General features: G+C 37.7%; 1 protein-coding gene across 5 annotated transcripts in view; it reads right to left on the reverse strand.

The window, feature by feature from the left end:
* The window catches only part of OSBPL6 (oxysterol binding protein like 6), an 84,670-nt gene that overhangs the window by 5,013 nt on the left and 61,236 nt on the right, over nt 1–18,421 (reverse strand). For 3 of the 5 annotated variants that reach the window (XM_079310302.1, XM_079310303.1, XM_079310301.1), the window contains 9 exons: nt 10,950–11,115; nt 9,880–10,010; nt 7,721–7,828; nt 5,287–5,424; nt 4,352–4,439; nt 3,902–4,155; nt 1,528–1,665; nt 1,136–1,199; nt 486–564 (listed from right to left, as the gene is read on the reverse strand). In XM_079310302.1, coding sequence (XP_079166428.1) covers nt 486–564; nt 1,136–1,199; nt 1,528–1,665; nt 3,902–4,155; nt 4,352–4,439; nt 5,287–5,424; nt 7,721–7,828; nt 9,880–10,010; nt 10,950–11,115 — 1,166 coding nt within the window. Of the gene's footprint in view, nt 1–485; nt 565–1,135; nt 1,200–1,527; nt 1,666–3,901; nt 4,156–4,351; nt 4,440–5,286; nt 5,425–7,720; nt 7,829–9,879; nt 10,011–10,949; nt 11,116–15,216; nt 15,292–18,421 lie in introns of all 5 variants that reach the window. The other 2 variants (XM_079310300.1, XM_079310304.1) reach the window with 1 other exon arrangement.

Here is an 18,421-nt window from a genome sequence, read left to right on the forward strand (position 1 = left end):
ATAAAGAGGTGAAGTGAAGTGATGCTGTGCTGTTAGAGGCAGAAAGAAAGGCTGGCTGCAATGTACAGGTGCAAGAACACCCCTGCAAAACCAGAGGATGTTAAAGTGTCCACTCCTTAGCATTTACAAGCTGCAGCTAGTCCACAGCACCAGCTGCTGCCAGTCCTGCACTGCAGCTTTGCTCTGAACAGCTCATCACTGCTGTACATTTATAAAAATCATGGGTTCTCTCTCCCAAAACATTTCTATCCCCCTTCTCCATCACTTTCTGGAGTGTTTATTTTCCCTCCAAAGCCAAAAACAGATCTTCAGGATCAAAAATGTTCCAGTAGCCCCACCTGAACCCTAAGGAAAGATTAGAGCTGGGCACCAACTCTCACCAGTACAATCCACATGATACCTGCTTACCCCAACCCATTCACAAGGCAGCACAGACTAGAGTGCACCAAAGACTGAAAACAAGAGGAGAGAGGACAGTGGCTTACTTTGGAAGAGTCACATTCAAGGTTCCAACAGGCAGAATTTCCATAGATTTCCCCCAGAATTTGTTTTTCCATCTGATATCTGAATATAATAGTGAAATACTTAAAAACTGAAATAACCAAGATCTCCCCTTTGCACTGATATGTGGCACCAGACCATCTCTGTTAGACTACCCAATTCAAAACAGGGCAGTAGATAGTGTGAATTTGCCATGAAAATACTAAAGAAAAAAGTTCTAGAAAATTAAATTAGGTCAGAAAAACCATATGTAAGTTTTATTAAGCACTGTGTCTGTGCTGCATGATTGTCAAATGTCTTGTGCAAACATTCAGTGCAAATTAAAGGCATACACCAGTATGTACAAGGAAAGAAAAAGTAATTTTTCAACTGTAGAAAGAACTGTTTGTAAGAGATAGTAACTTTATAGGCAAAAACCTTTTAAGCAGAAGAGCATAAACTACAATGACAGGGAAAGTTGCAACATGTTTGCTCACTCTTAATGAGGATTTGGTGTAAAATAAATCAGATCATCAGTTTATAATATGTCACTTCAAAATAGTAAGTATAGAAATTCTGAGTAAGTTCAATATGCAAAGCTCAGCTTTTACTTGACAGTAAAAAAGAAGTTATGCTTTTGAATTAAAAAGCATACCTTGCCAAAACACAAAGTTTTTCGATTCACAGTGACAGGCCGAAATGGGAGGATGGTGGCTAACCTGAAAAACAGTTTGGGTGAGTTAAAAACATTTAATTTTCATTCCTAACACAGTACAATTGTTATTGCAATATGAAAATACTAAATACCCCATGTTGCTATGGAAACAGATACAACTTAAGTGGTTGTACTTAAAAAGAGTTTCTTGCAATTACTATAAAAATGTATTCCTTTTAGCATTTAATGAACTCCATTCATATTAACAAGATTTATTTACTCCTAAGAAGGCAAACCATTCTAAGGAGAAAGAAAAAATGGGGTTATTCTATAAAATGAAGAACAAATAATATAAATCTAAGCAGGAGTGTCTATGTAGAAACAAGCTTTACCTGCTCTGAAAAAAATCGAAATCCTTTGTCTTCTCTAATACATTCATAAGTTTCACCAAGCACTGGGTTAAATGGCTTGCTTCCTGCTCTAAAGTATGTAGAGGCATAGCCTGATGCTGCAAAGGCAGCTATGAGAACCTGCAAAAATACAGACCAGAGCATGAGAACAGGCAGACATTCTTGTGTATGAGCCATCACTATGTGGTACCACAAACTCAGTGCTCAGAGTGACAACTGGAGTAATGAAGCATGCCTGAGAATGAAACCATGCATCCCAGCCAGAACCAGTATAAATTTTATTTCTTCTGTTGATATAATTTTTTTTTCTTCATGGTCTCATTCAGTCTTTCAACAGTCCCTTAAAATGACAATCTGCACATGACACAGTTTTTCTGCCTTTGACCAGGATTATCATTAGTGACCTAAACCAGACCCAGCTCTAGTCCTTCTTGTCACGAATAAATATTATGTAATAACTTCTAATTACAAGATCACATACCATTTTCCTATGGGAACTATTTTATTTAGTGCCAAACATAAACAGCTTAGGATGTCCTTAACATAGAGTTATCACCAAATCTTCCACACATGTGCAGCCTTAACAGCCCCCTTGTCTATATTACAGCCATATTAATAATCTCTAAGCCAGGACTGATTGGGAGTAATAAACTGTGACATGCCATGGTTATTTGGTTTACAGATCCCATTTGCAGAGTTTAAAAAAATATCATATCAGTCAGTCAGAAATCCAAACAAAACTTTAGAAAAACAATACAGAGATAAAAATGAGTCAGCTGTTGGCAATATGCTACAAGTGGGGCAAATCTTAACCATGTTCCCCTCTCCTCCTGCTAGTGAGGACACAGCCCTCATGTGAGGTTTCATGTGTTTTGTTTTCTTCCCACTGTGTAAAGGGTGCTCCATTGTCTATTCATTTTGTATTATTCAGAAATGCAGCATCAACAAAATTAACACTGAACACTGTTTTCACAGGCTTTTCTTCAACAGTAAAAATGTTAATTCTTCTAAAACTGATTTCAGATTAATTTCAACTTCTTTTTTTAGTTAAATTGACTGCAGAGAAGCAAAGGAGTTTACTATCCTTGTGATATAGAGAACAGCGGGGAAAAAAAAGGTTTTCACTACTTTTGGATGCTTATTGAAGATAGCAAACACCTGATCTTTCAGAGAACTGCAAACAAACAGTAACATATTCACAGCATTGCTGCCACAAGCTTTGGGTATTCAGCTCTTTTTCAAGTAGTCCCATAGTGGTCCCACCTCAGCTCAGGTGTGCAGCTTGTATTTTTAGGGGTGCTGTCTAAAAGTTTGGCTTGTATTCCCAAGTACTGCAGCAGACATCAGAGAAGGAGAGTGAATCCATATTCCCAAGGGAGTTTTCAGTTGCACCATGGCATTGCCTTTGTGAATTTTCCCTACTACTTCAATACTAACCTTTCAAACTTTTCAGCAAAGGCAATTCAGTCTGCTTTACTCATTACAATCCTGCACACTCCTCACAGAATCTCCCTCCTTTTGTGAGGGACAGAATCACAGAATACTCTGAGTTGGAATGGACCTACTATGATGTTATCCTGAATCTTGTAAGAAAAGAGAATGTGATGATGAACAATTCAACTCCCTTTCTCAAGACTGGTTCAACTTCTTCAGTGTTTAGGATTCCTCCCTCTCCTGCAGGTCTTGTGAACAGGGCAGTTCAGGGACTTGAGTGTGCAATTGTGTAACAGCCAAAGTCAACCTCCTCTCCCAGTTATCCACAGTGCTGCCAACCCCTACCAGGGAACAGCAGGTGTGTTCAGCAACAGCACTGCCAACTTTCCCTTACAGCCTTTCCTTGGGTCTTCTGAGGAAAAGGAGACAGATCAAAGCACCCTGAGAGCTGAGCACAGGCTCAAAAAACCAAAACACACTTACAGGGGAGCTGAAGTCAGACTGCCCAGGCAAACTTTGTCCTGGTGTTTTGAAACTTCTCTCTTAGAAATTGCCTGAGAGGATGTATTTTTCACACCTATATTGATCATAAGGCAGCCACAGACTTGATTAACTCTTGAAGGCTGCTGGATTTGATCACTGAAAGCAAGGAAAGGATGCTGCAGAGTTAGAAACTGCCAATGCTTACATCTAGCAATCATGGAGTGTGAGATCAATTTTAAATAAATGAGCTACAACTGCAGGACTTGGTTTGGTGTCAAGAAAATCCTGCAGCCTTGCTCAGACCTGTTCACAACCCTTTTCTGAGCAAGCAGGGAGGTCTTTTGTCTGTGCCCAGGAGGAGAAAGAGGGGACCCTGCACAGACCCCCCTCAGCAGCTCCCTTTTTAACCCAGCCAGAAGTGCTACACTAAGTGCATTACCATGCGCTCATAGGGATCATCTGTTTCAGCCGCCTTGTCCAAGAGTTCACTGTATTCCAGCTCTTCACAAAGATGTTGCAAGGTGTTCAGAGGTTCATTCAGCTCAACTGGCATGGACACTTTGGAAAGATCTTTGCCAATGTTATTTCTCAAAATATTCCACAGATTGATGTTACTGGTGTCGGGGCTGGGAGCTGGGAGACAAGTCCTCCGTCCGTTTCTGAATGCGCCTCCTGTTAGCTCACCATTAAGAACTGGGAAGGGAAAAAACACTGTCATAAGAAAGCACCAGACTAAGAGAAACAGAGCTCTCCTTTCAACCAAATCACTGCCAGAACAAGCAAGCCCAACTTCACTGTTTTCAGCTGAGTTGGTCTTGTATTGACATGCAGTAATTCTGGTACATGAACATAACCAATGTAATTTCCCAAAGTTTGAAACACAGTATACTTTGCCGAGAAATGTTGTCTGCAACACTGGTGTTGTCCTCAGATATATTGTCACTCACATCACTGATATAAGATTCATCATCAGAAGCCTAAAACATAAATAAAATATCCATTAACTCAAATACATATAAAATATACTGACAAAACAGACAAAAATAAAAGTTTGAAACAAAAATTTTCTCACAAATATTCTCTATGCAATTAGAAATATTAGCTAAATCAGCTGTATGTTTTCATCAGTCCATAGTGCCATTTTTGCACTAAAAGAGTCAAAACAAATGCTATGTCATCCTCAAGTTTCTGAATTCCTTATTATCCAAATACAGACATGAGATCTGCAGTACATGGCTTCAAGTAAGATCAGGGATGAGCAAAAATTGATAACACAATGCGCTAGGGATGGGAGATGAGAAGAGATAGTCAGATTTATGCTTATTATAAAGAACCAAACAATAAAACATTTCAGCAAACAAATCATATAAACATCCATCATTTTGCAAAACAAGAATCTCATCAGCATTAAGAATATTTTTTTAAATTGCTTTACACAACTGTGTTTTGCAGAAATATTATTTTTTTGTCTATTTCTGTCATTACAGAGAATAACATTATATACATATATAGCAGAAGATTTTTTTAAAGAATATTTGAAAACCTAAATTTAATTGACTGCATAGTCAGCTGCAACTGTCCTTAGATGGAATTGCCACAGCCTGGAAAGGACATGTACTGAAAGTAAGTTACTGACACAACTAGCTTGCAACTCAGTTTTACACTCCAGGGAACTCCTGCACCTCTTGATATGATATCAGGTTTGTTTATCTACACTTTTTATATTCTGATACCTTTATTATTCTGAGTAACATTACTGAAAAGAAACAGTTCACCACCTAACTGTGTCCAGCAGCAGAGCAGCCACACACTGTCAGAGCCTACCTCGTTTTCTGAAGAGCTGGCAGACAGAAGCACTTCCTGTGCATCAAAGAACTCTGAAACAGATTCAGACATAGAGAGCCTGCTCTCGTTAGAAACTTGCTGAGACAGTGGCAAACTGACATGAATTTGTTCACCCGTCTGAAAATGAAGCACACAAAAGTAAAAGCATTATTTCAAGTATTAAAGAAATAAGCCTAGAAGGGGTAAATCACCTGAATAAGATTTCTATGCCAAATATAAGCACAGAGAGGAAAAACAGCATTTTAGTAGAACTTTGTGTGTACCCAACAGATGAGACTGAGGATGACAAAATAAAGTGTATTTTGAACAGTGAGATACATGTCTTCATTTGAGGCCTGCCCAGCATCTACTGCCAAGTCTTAGCAGCATGAAATTGCAGATCTAGATCTCTATGCAGAGAATTGATTTTGTGGACAATAGCTGTATTGTGTCAGACAAGTTCAGCCATGAATTTCAGATTAAATGACATCTGGTAATTATAAATTAAATCACTGGGAGCTAGCTTTGATACAACTAAAATTTGATTATACAGTTTCATAAGGTCAGGGAGTTGTAAGTTACTTTGCAAATAAATGATTTTGCAAACCAGTTTAATAACAATGTTTGAAATGTTTGAATATTTAGGAGGATAGCTATAATACGTATTTTTATTGACTTTTATTCTATGTTTATATTCCAAATCTCATTTGCATTATGCCATTAACACTGACTCAATACTACTAAAGGCAATGAACTCTCTAAGGTTTATTATAAAGAAATACAACAGCAGAGTCAAGGGTTCAAAACTGTGCTATGTCAATGTCAGTAGTGCAGCAAGATAAAATAGTGAAATATATCCTCCTCTTCCTGCTGGTGATGGGTAGAACACCAGATTTCAATGTTTCCCTGCAGGTTATCACATTAAGAAAAATTCAGATGTTCTCCTTGTGCCATTTTATGACAGGATCTTTTGCACAGGATGTTTTTCCTAGGAGATAATACAGATGAAACTACTGAAGCCCTTTTAAACGTGGTTAACTCTTCAGATTGCAACACAATCCCTGTTAATCTTATTCCACAACTCCTGCAGATGGTTTTGTTGACATCTTAATTCTGTAGAATTATTCTATACAGTTACCTCAAAATGCAGTAACAAAAAAATCCCAAAAAAGCATAAACAAGCCAAGAGGTCAAAACCCATTCCTTTTTCATTAGGATTTATAAGATTGTAGATGGATTGTGATGCTTGATAAATAATAATGAAAACTCATTATAAACTCATTTTACTGTAATCTTTACAGGAAGTGATCAAAATTTTGAGGTTTCACATAAACTAGAGGGACTTGGAAAAATACACATGCTCCTACCTGAAAAAGACCCTCACCCTCAGGCATTGTCTACATGCTGCAAGATTATAGATATGTATGAAACAAGCAAGATAAGTGAATGAGTGATCTGGAAACTTTGAAGAACTTCTTCATCAGGCATACTTCTACCAAGACAGTGATGAACAAATGGAAAAGAAACAGTTAACCAACAAAAAATTCAGAAGAGAAGAGAAGGTGGCTGCCCAGAACTTCACTGCACATTGCTGTGCTGTGGCACCACTTCACTTCTGTGTTCTGTTGCTAATCCCAACATGCTGGATTCTTGGAAAAATTATTTTGATGATTTCAAAAAGCTAATAAACAAAACCAGTTTTATCATTCTTGTTTGTTGGAAGAAATAATTAGGAGAAAAACTATGTTAATTGAAATTGTATATGCATAGAAAAAATAGTGGAAATGACAAATCAAAAACATTTTTGTGAAATGCAAGCAGAATGGTTGCCAAAGTGACCATACTAATTGTAATATATTATAGTTCACAAATTCAGATTTGTCACGAGGGAAGCTCACTATTATTAACACAAATATTTGTTAATCTGTTGACTAAGGAAAGCAAAACAAGAAAAACTAGATGTTGCAAAAATAATAGTGCAGTGCTTGGTTTGTGGACTGAACCTTTTGATTTTAACAGTACCACTCAAGATTCTAAATGTGAGGTCCTTTAGACACTTGCAAAATCAGGTCATTAAATAATTAATTGTTCTGTTGATTTGGCAAGAGCCTAAGGTAAAAAATTGGTTAGCTACTGTGTTATACATTCAAATACAGTAAAACCTCACTAATTCCCACAGCCAACAATTATTATTCCAAAACTGGAGTCCTTCTCTGTTCCTCTAAAGAGACCAAGCTGAGCTCTTTCATGTCTGACATACAGAAAACAAAAGAGTGAAGTTTTATTGTAGGTAGGGAAATATAACCTGACTTTTTCTATGAATGAACATTTGCCAATCTGAAAAGTTCAATAATTTTTCAGGTATGTTTCAGCTATTTAGTGAGAATTAGCAAGGTTTGTTTGTAGTCTAAATCATTAAAGGCCAAAGTCTTACCTCATCAGGACTAGGGATAATATTTACACTGACAACCTGATCACAAATTACAGATTCTGAATGTATTCTGTTCAAGCGACTCCTTAGTTCAGCATTCTGGTTGAGAGCCTTAAAATAAAAATTGCACATTTCATTTAAAATTAAAATGGAAACACTGAAAGAAAAAGAAAAGGAGGAAAAGGGGGAAAAAATAAAAGAAGAAAAAAAGCTTCTTTCCAGCAATTTCCTGAAAAAATCACTGAACATCCTTTCTTTCATTTATCAGGAGATACTTATTTTGAGATCTTCTCTAACACGATTTCATCTTTGGTTACTTTGCCTCCACTGCTTTTCAGGAGAAAGGGGGGCAGATGTTCTCTGCAATGTAACACTGGCACTCTACCTCAGGTCTTCAGAGAGCTCTTTGGCAGGTGTTCTGGTGAGTTAGGTACATCATGGAAATGGGGAGTGAAGGCAGCAACAAAGAGTGAAACTGCAGAACAATACATGGGAACTACCCACCAAATGCCCAAAGAGGCAATTCTTGCTCTACAACTAACTGTGCAGCTCTTCCCAGTCAAGGTTATTGGCACCCAGAGGCTGCAATAGAAATTGCTTCATTTCCAATAAAACAAACATAATTGCCAGTATCATTGTTTACCCATCCTATAAACTGTCTATATGTCTACCCACTTTATAAATTTTATAGATTTGCCTTTGTACTTATTTCAAACTACTGATCCACTACAGTATCACAAATACCAACAGAATTCAACTGGTGTCTGGTATCTGCTGATTTTTCTCCTGTTTTAAAATTCAACGTAGATCATAAATTTGGGTGCATATATAAGTATTATCTGTTATTTGGAATGACTAGCATGCAAGATCCAGAAGTATAATATGCTACACACCTAGAACCTGACTAACTAAACCTGAATATATCTCCAGCACTGAGGAATATAGAAAAGAAGAACAGAGAAATATTTTGTTTCAGTAGAGAAGGAGGGTTACAATGGAGTAAGAACCTCCTTCTGTTTCCCCCTAGTGCAGATTGCATGAATGTACTGAAACAAAGAAAGACCAAAGGAAAATAGGTAAGCTTAAACTGTCACTATACAGTTTAAATTACACAATTTTGCTTTGCTCTGAAATGGTCTGGGCATGTTCATAGTTGCCATCCCTCAGAGAGGGAAGGTAATGATTAACAGCAGCTTCTTTACAGCTCAAACCCGGTCACGAGACTGGGCAAACCCAGTCAGTCAATTTTCCACTTACTCCCCACTGGGACTGTGAACTAATGTGTGACAATGGCTTTTAAACTATTGTTGGAGGCCAGGACCAAGAAGAAAACATGAGTCCCTATGTCATGCAAGTTGCTAATAAATATCCACAGGTCTTAGATAAATTTGTGTCAATAACCACAAATGGTTACCCTTATCTCTCGCCTCTAACCCTTTTTTATCACAATGCAGAGAAATCAATCTGCAAAACATAATATGCATCTGTATCCTTAGAATGGTTTGTCTTTAAACTTCTGCTCATACTTCTTGCAGATGTAGCCCTCCACACCAATCCAACAAATGCTTTTATGCTTCCTTGACAATGAATTTTAAAAACTCAATTATTTTGCAACCTGAGGACCTACTGTTATTAATTTTCTGAAATTATTATATAATTTCTTCTTCCCTGCTAAAGCAAATTATTTTTTCCTTTAGCTTAAGTGGGAGAGATGCTGGGGAGTTAAGAGGTGTGGATCTGGAAATCCAATTTACCCGTGACTATATATTGCAACCCAGAATTGCTTTTGCATTTAGAGACACGGACACATAAAACAAATCTGACAATATATGGTCAAAATTTAAAACTTAATTACAAAATCAGGAATATTTCCCTGGCTGTGTTGGAACAGCTCCAGGAAAGACATCCAGCATTTGCATAAAAACATTTGATCCTTTTTCTTTACTTTGGAAAACCATAACACATACATGCTTGCACAAATAAATTATGTCCTTTACCTCCACATGCACTGAGGTTAGATCTACATCATAACAGGATATGCCCTAGTTCTGTTTGAGAACTTAGCTTTTCCTTGGCTCCTTTTACCTCAGGAAATGGCCAAAATACAAAGAAATAGCGCATCGGGCAAGAAAGATGAGCTTGAAACCAAATCAAGAACATACCTGAGAGAGGGACTGTCTGAGGTGAGCTATTTGAGCATTGTGGCCTGCAAGATCCTGCTCTGAAACAATCTGCTTCAGCTTCTCCTTCTCTATAGCTATGCTGTTAAAGGCAGACTTCAAAAGAGAGTGCACTAGGCAAAAAGGAAAGAATAAAACAGGTGTTTTCTTGGCTACAGAAAGCACATTGACATCTATTACAATATTTCAGAAATAGAGTGAGACTTCCATCCCACAGTTATGGACATTTGAAACAAGGGCCTGAACTTCAAGCCAAATTAAGTACAAACACTTACAGCTTGTGATCGTAATGTGCGTGCAGTGCGTTCACACATACCTCATCTCAGCATATTCCTGGTGCTGAACATATGGAAAGGTGCATATTTGGAAAAAACTGTGCCCAATGTGTGCTACTTTCTTTCTGGTTTTTATTTGTACTTTTTAATGCAACAGAAGCATCAGTTCTGCTAGACTTAATATTGTACTTATAAGGAGGATTACTTGGTCTTTTAACAGGTTTTGAATTTTTTAAGATGCCAGTCTCACATTTTTTTCCATGCTTGTTATGTAACAGCAAACTGATAAGAAAGTCTTTTTTAAATGGTATTTTTCAGTTTGTAGGACCATTCACTTACTGGCAATAAAATTGCAATTCAAAAGTACGTTACTGCAATAAGCTCTTTTTCCATTGATTCCATTGACAGGAAAACATTGCACAAAAATGAATTCACAGCATTATGTGTAGCAGTTACATTCTCAGTCATCTTTGGGGAGAAGTAATGCATTTTGTTGAAGAAAAAAAATATTTGCAAATTCAGTCACTTATTTACAGAACGCAGGAAGCAGTTCAGAAGATTTGAAAAACAATTTCAGGGTATATACATTTCACTATACATTTATGACATGCGTGGAAAATAAGAAGGATGTTGCCTTATGTAAGCCACCTGAACAGCTAAAAGCTCTTTTACAATATCACCCAATGCAGGTGAAAGCCCTGGCCATAACTAAGTGAGGGCAATAAAGAAACACAACAGAGAAGCACACTACAGGAAAGGCTTGGCATCCCCAGCTACCTTTCTGTGCCATCAAGCAGAATTCTTCTTGCAGCTTCATGTACTCGGTAGAGCACTCCAGAGGGTCTGCCACATGGCTTGGGGGAGCCTGAAACTCAATGTCCGCGCAGAGGTTGGGGTTGGAGGAGTGCAGCCGAACGGGAGACATCGTAGCACTGAACGGGACCTACAGCGAGGAACAAGAAATGTTGTGTAAGGTGTAACCAAATTCTGACTCCGTGGAAGCAAAACACAAATTTCTTCTGAAATTACTTAGTTCACAATGTGAAGAATATAACATGTAACTTTTTACTCTCCTAAATCTCAACACAGCTGATGCAGACTTCTCTTTAATTTTTTCACTGAAGTAGAAAAAAGAAGGCCTAAATACACAGCTATCAGCTAATCATGGATTATTTGAATTCCAACATTCACAAAAAATGGATGACTTCCTAGTGCTTAGATGATTACTGGAAAATTGAACCATGACACCTGCTCCTTTATATTTGGACATTTGAGAGTAATTGTAGATGAGTCTGCTGTCGAAATACCAACATTTGAAGTATGCAAGTTCCTCCACAGATCTAGAAATAGGATATAATATTATCAGATATATCATTGAAGTTTTTCAAAACTACTCATAAATCTTCAGTTGAAACTCATTGTATTGACAATTATGAAGAGGGAAGAAGCATACAGTTTTTCTATTTTCTTTTTAACGAAACAAAACCAAAACAAGAAAATAAAATCAAAACTTCACCCGAGTTTCATTTCAAATACATGAACCATAAACAAATGCAGAGAGATACATTTTATTAAGATGGAGCAATGAGTTTAATCTATTCTCTTTCCACTTCTCTTTCTCAGCCACTTTTCAGGTACAGTAATAAAAAAAAAGTGCATGCAAGAGTTTCTAAGTTATATATACTTGTATCACATACTGAGCAGTTGCCTGTATGCTACATATGCACTGTATGGCTACCATATGTGATGCATGTGCAAGAGTATTTTGTATTTTACTTCCAGGCTATCATTTACACACATTTATATGAAAATCAGACCAAGAACACAATTTTCAACTGTAAATGTAACAGAAAGGCATGCAGAACTCCATTTTGTTACTTAGATATTAAGCACTGTTTAATGTATCAAGCACTGTTTAGCACATCAAATCTAATTAATTTCATTAGATTGATAAAATGTGTAAATCAAGAATTTTCACACTGCAGCCCAATGTAATTACTCAAATATGAAAAATGGGGCCATAACATAAAATGTCTCTTCCAAGGCATGATAAAGAAGAGCAGATAACATAAAAAGTCATATTACTAAGAATTTTTATCAACACATGAGTTCTATACTGTCAGCAGTGGTTGAACTTGGTACTTTGTTATTTGATTAGATCAGGGAACAGTTTTACCAATTCCTTCCTGTAAAAGCTGACATCAATACACATTTTAGGTTTAGGTTCTGAATCTCAGTCTTGCATCATCATCCAAATGAAACCCTCAAAATCCTGTTGGATTTATTAATCATTCCACTCATGAGCATACTTTTTGAAATAAGTTTTCTACTCTGTTCTTCCTCTATTTTCAGATACGTACAGTACAGTAAAAAATAACTCTATGGCACCTAATATAAGCTTTATTCTTGCTCTCACATATTTTGATTTCCAGCTATATCAACAAAGTATGATTTTTTTTTTTTACTCATTTTAGCCTCATATCAAGCAGAATTCCTTAACAGAAGATGTAGAATAAATTCCTTATATTCATACTGGATATTTAACCCTTCTTCACAAGTATCAAATTCCCTGTCTCAAGAACCCAACAACACTAGGTTAAAAGACTAGTGTGGCTAAACGTAGGTTAAATCCAAATTTCTTTTCCAAAACCCTTCCCCTTCTTAAATGGGAGAGCATGTTTCCAGAACTTGCTGACTGGGAGCATCATAAAGCTTCACCTGGTCCAGGTGGCTCCAGTATTAGTACCTACACTGTACCTGTGTGTTTGGAGAACACACCCAGCCCTCCAGACCATCCAGAAGGCAGGAAAGAAGCTGACAGCAGCTACAAAGGAGAGTTCCTCCAGCTCCATGTGCCTGTGGTGGTGGGGAAGGTTCCCCAGCCCCACATGGACTGGCAGAGCTGTAGACAGGCTGCCCACATGTGCAAGGGGGCTCTTTAGTCACTCTCTGCTTTAGACCCATCATTTCTGCCTCAAACCCCAGCTGGCCAGGCTGAAAAGAAATGTTTCTGCAATGATGTTCATTGAAAAAATACTATTTTCGATTATGCCCTAGAAACAGAATTTACATGTTCTACAAATAAGTCACACTACTTGCAAGGAATACACATTCACATGACAGAGACAAGTAGCCTTGCTGAGTGCTTTAAATACAAGAACCAAAAATACTGAACTGTTGATTCACATGTACTCTCCTCATATGCATTTTTTAGAAACGTTTCCAATCTACTTTCCATAACAGATGAAAAAAACCCATATTAACAACCATTTTCATTCCTTGGATAGGCAACAGTCCAGGAAACACTGCCAATATACTTCCCCTTTTTTCCTTCCACTGAAGTGCTTTCTCTCTGTATTAATGGTGGCTTTAATCCTGACTTTACTACCCATTCTCTTTTTGGTTGTTTTTTATTGTTGTTGTTTTGAACGTTTTTGAAAAAACATTTAGCTCTAGAGACACTTCTAGACATAACCTCCGGTGAACCTTGTCCCAACTTCCTGCTCTACACCAGAGCGTTATACCCACTCATCCATCATCTTCCTCAGAATTATGTGTTCATGTAGGAACAGACTGCTCCTGGCCAAGTAAGGAAACTCTGCTGTGCATTTAGCTGATAGAATTCTGCATCCCTCAGTCTATGCACACAGCTTCACTGTCTGGGAGAAACAATCACTTTGTGCATCCAGCCAGGGAGAGCAGGCCATGGCCACGAGCACTGCAACAGCCCAGAGTCATTTTGGTGCCTCTAGCTCTCCCTCCTCCTGCATTTTCTCCAGCTCCTCCAAGACCTCCCTCAACAGGTCCTCACTTCAGCTGCAGGTAAAGGCTCAGCAATTCCCTGTTCTTAGTGCCTGCCAACCCAAGTCCAGCTGCATTTGTCCAGTGAAGCACTCCCTAGGTAAGGAGTACAGCTCTTGCCAAAGCTGTTTCACTGCTGTGAGCCTTCTGGTCAGAACCTCCCACCAGCACTGCTCAGCCCTGTGCACTGGGAACCAGGCAGAATCCTGTGCTAGGCAGGCAGACAGACACAGTCAAAACAGCAATCAATTACAGAGCATGCATTCAGCATCAGTTGATTATGGAGGAATAAATTTAGATGAGTTAATTTCAAAGCTGGAGAAACACTGATATGTCTCATAATTTTAAAAGAGGATAGCAATAACTGAGTTTGTGGTTCAGGTAACAGGAGCTCAAGATAGTTGGGCTTAAGCAGAAGCAATGTCAGATCAAGAGGATTTTAGCTTTGGTGTGGAACAGCAGACCCTGGAATATTTCAGCCTGGTGAAGACATTCACTGCTTGGGCTAGATAAGGAGTTTGCATTTAAAGCTCACTTCAGTCTTTGGCTGCACAGTCTTCCCTATCTAGCTGTTGTACTTATCTGTTAATGGATTAGTACAAATGTCTATATTGGGCCTCCTTAATGAGTACTTTCTTGAAACAGCAGCAGCTGAAAATATCCTTTTGATGATAATTCAGTTTCACAAACACAACTTCCCACAACAAATTCCCATCCCGGGTGTTGATTTCATTGCTCTGTATTTTTTGACAAAGACTTACATACAGACACTGAGGTAGTAATATGACTTTTTGGGATTATGGAATGTAAGCAGAAAGTGCCTCAAACGAAAAGGCTAGCCTTATACTACTTATAAAAATATCAGAAACTTTCATAATTCCATGTTTATTTGTAACAAATCTCCTTAGTTCTATTGTCTTGCTATAACTGCCACAACATCTTTTAACAGAATTTGATAACTTTTTTCTGTTTTGTATTGTATGTCAAAGACTTACTGTGTGCTGAGTCTGTCACTTGCACTTACATAAAGGAGGAGGGACATGTACCACGTACCCAAGCTCAGACCCACGTTTAGGGAATACATTTGTGTTGGGCCTGACCACTTCTAAGAAACTCAGCTGAAAGGGGGTAGCATGGACACCTCCAAAGAGTGCAAGAAACATTTTCTCATCAGCTTATTACACAACCAAGTCACAGAGCTTCCCATCCTTAGAGCTATCCCTTGATGTTTAAATCCACTCACTGTTGTAGCCACTGCAGCTGCCAGTCTCTGCCGGCGTCGCGTGGTGCTGAACTGGCCCTTCGGTGCCGGCCCTTCCTGACAGTGAATGCAAGAAAAGAAGGAAGCAGAAACAGAGAAGGGAAGGGGTAATGGGACACAGGAAGATGAAAGGAGATCAGAAAAGGGAGAGGGAGAGTCTTTAAGTGGGTTTCCATTTTGTTAACTCTTATGGGCTACACATGTTGAGGACATATCATGTGTTTGCAGCTGTGCATGCCAGAGACATAAAAAGCTGGACAGTTCACTAAAATTATCTCCAGATGAGCTGGACTGCAGTGCACTCACCAAGGCTACAAAAAACAAATCTATTAGCATTGCCATTCAGAGTCATAAGGCAATAATGGAATAAGAGAACAGAAAGGATGCTACAGCATGCCAGAAAATAAAACAAAAATCAAACTCCTTCTGGAGTCACTTGACCATCTAGAAGATGAATTCTGAAAGAGATCAGTTTGCAACAGTGGAAGTGCATAAACTGTGCTCACTGAAGATGCATGTGTCTCAATGGTAAAACTTCTCAGTGTGTATGTTATCTAGTGAGTTTTCTTATGTAAAAATTCCTGTATATAGCTGGCATTTCCATCCTTGAGCCTATTGAATAATTTTCTCCACACATCACTTTTTTGAGTTCCACCTGCTTTTCCCATACATTATTGAAAGCTTGGCTTCCAAACCAAGGCAAAAACTCAGAGAAAGCAGCACAAATAAAAATTAAATTCAATTTAAAAGCTAAATTAAAAAACAAATTTCAACAACTGCTTCCTTTTCTGCATGTCTAACTTGTGGCCTCATCCTGATTAATTTTACATTTATTTTACTTGTAAGAGAATTTTTCACAGCACATTGAAGTCAAGCAAGTAACTGTCTAATGAAGAAGAGTTCCACACTTGTCATAAAGTCATTCTATTTAATCTTTAATCAAAATGTCATTATTTTGAAGCCATTTTAAGATTTTTGAAGACTAGGAAACACACCTTTCTCATTTTAGAAAACAGTTCTCAATTCCTTCACATTTTTCTTCCCCTGTATCTTCACCTATAGCCACTTCAGTATTTTTAGATCTATATATCTGTATATTTTTACCTTTTCTGCGAGCAGCCTGATCATCATACAAATAACAATGTGCAGACTGGATATATGGACACCATGCTAAAACAAAGGATATTGTATTTCAATTATTAGCTGAACTGTCTTGCTTCTGTAACATTCCCAGTAGGGTTGCTACAGTGGGGAATGGCCAAACACTTCACCCTCTGGCTGATATTCGTGGCAATGCCACTGACAGCTGGAAGGGTTGTCTAATGATCACAGTAAAAGGCTTGTGGTGCAATATTTTATATAGTTCTTAAATTAAAATGACATGTGCATAATCTCTGAAATACTGTGAACAAATGCTGTTAAAGCAGGGAACAGATCATATTCATAATGTAGAGCTCCTTGTGCTATGTCTATCCTGTGAATAGAGTATGGAAGAATATTCTTATTTAAATAATAGAGACAAACCTATGTAGAGATATGCACAAATTTATATGTATATAAGATTATGAATGCAGGTATGCATTATTAAAATATATAATGAATAGCAAACAATGAGCTTTGCAGAACTCTACACTCCTCAACACAATAAAAAGTGAGGTCATTATCTGAGTTTCCAAAAAAAAACCAAAAAAAAACCAAACCAACAACTAACTTAACGGAACAAATAATAACTAGTCTGGGTCTGGTTTCAGTTCTGAGCTGAAAGCAAGATGATTTTTCAGATTACTCCATAAAACACAGCTCTCTATTAAATTATTCCCCTTGTGAAATCTTGGAAATTCACAACTTTGAGCTTTCATGGGAAACCAAAATATCACTGGTTCTTTATTACTCTGCAGTAATGTTTTTTTTTTTTCTTCCTTTGAAGCTTTCATGAGAATGATAACTTATCCTTTTACCCAAAGGGAAACAAATTTTAAAAAACAAAACCCCACAACCAACAACAACAACAAAAAAAAAAAAATACGACCCACAACTCAGTTTTTGTCCAAAAGTATAATTTGTAAAAGGAATTAATACAGGCCAACCAACCTGTTGTTGCAGGCCATTTTCATAAGATTTTAAATTGGCATTTTAAAAACAAAATGAACCTCCTTTATAAAAGCAATCTTTCTTAAGAAAAGCAGTTGATGTATTACTCTTGAGTAAAGGCCTGTAAATTCAGCTGTTAATTCCAAACAATTCAGCAATAGTAATCACCCAAACCTGCAAAGGCACAGACACGTGCTATGCTCAGATTTACTTTGGGAGTAACCCCACTCTATCCACAGGGATTAGCTGGGGGAGCAGAGTCAGCTGCACACAAAACTGGCACATTTAAGTGGTAAATATAAATGTCTAGGCAACAAATCAAGCATCTGTACTTACAAGAAAAATATGTTTTCAATACATTAAACACCCAGCACTCAAACCACAGGAATGTGTCAGCAGGAATCCAATAGGAGCTCTACCATCAACAAAAGATGGTAACAAGGACAAAACAGGACCTGGATGGGAGAATCCCCTGTTTGTCTCATACACACAGGATACTGAGCCAGCAGAAATCATACCCTCATCCCCATCACTCACAAAGCACACACCTTTATAGAAACCTCCCTAATTTTATGCTCCCCAGAAGGATGCTCTCAACATTGTGCTATCAGAACATCTTTGATGTAGCTAAAAACTGCTCATTCTGAAAAAAAACAGGTACAAGTACTCCAAATGGAATTGACAGTAGCACAAGCTTAAAGTTAGTTTGTTAATATTAGCATTATCCCCTAAAACTAACGAGATGTATGGAGGTATGAGGAACATAATAGTACAACAGAAATCTTATTAGTATCAAATGTCAACCATTCAACAGCAAATTATGTGAAAGCACCATGAAACAATGATCACAAATCAGACAAAATGATTTTCAGCAGGGGATATCCTGATAAACGGTTCAGAAAGGCTTGAAGAACTCTTGAAAAAAATGAGCAATAAGGAAGGCCAATGAAGTAGAAGGAATGTCTAACAGAAGAACAAAATGAGAAATAGCTTAAAGGGCATGTGGGCATCAGAGGAAATTCAAATTTTTGTGGCAATCTAAGCAAATTAGGAATAACACAATGAGTTAGTGGGGCCATCTTCCTACAGGCCACAG

Source organism: Erithacus rubecula, assembly GCF_903797595.1.
Source record: "Erithacus rubecula genome assembly, chromosome: 8".
NCBI lineage: Eukaryota > Metazoa > Chordata > Aves > Passeriformes > Muscicapidae > Erithacus > Erithacus rubecula.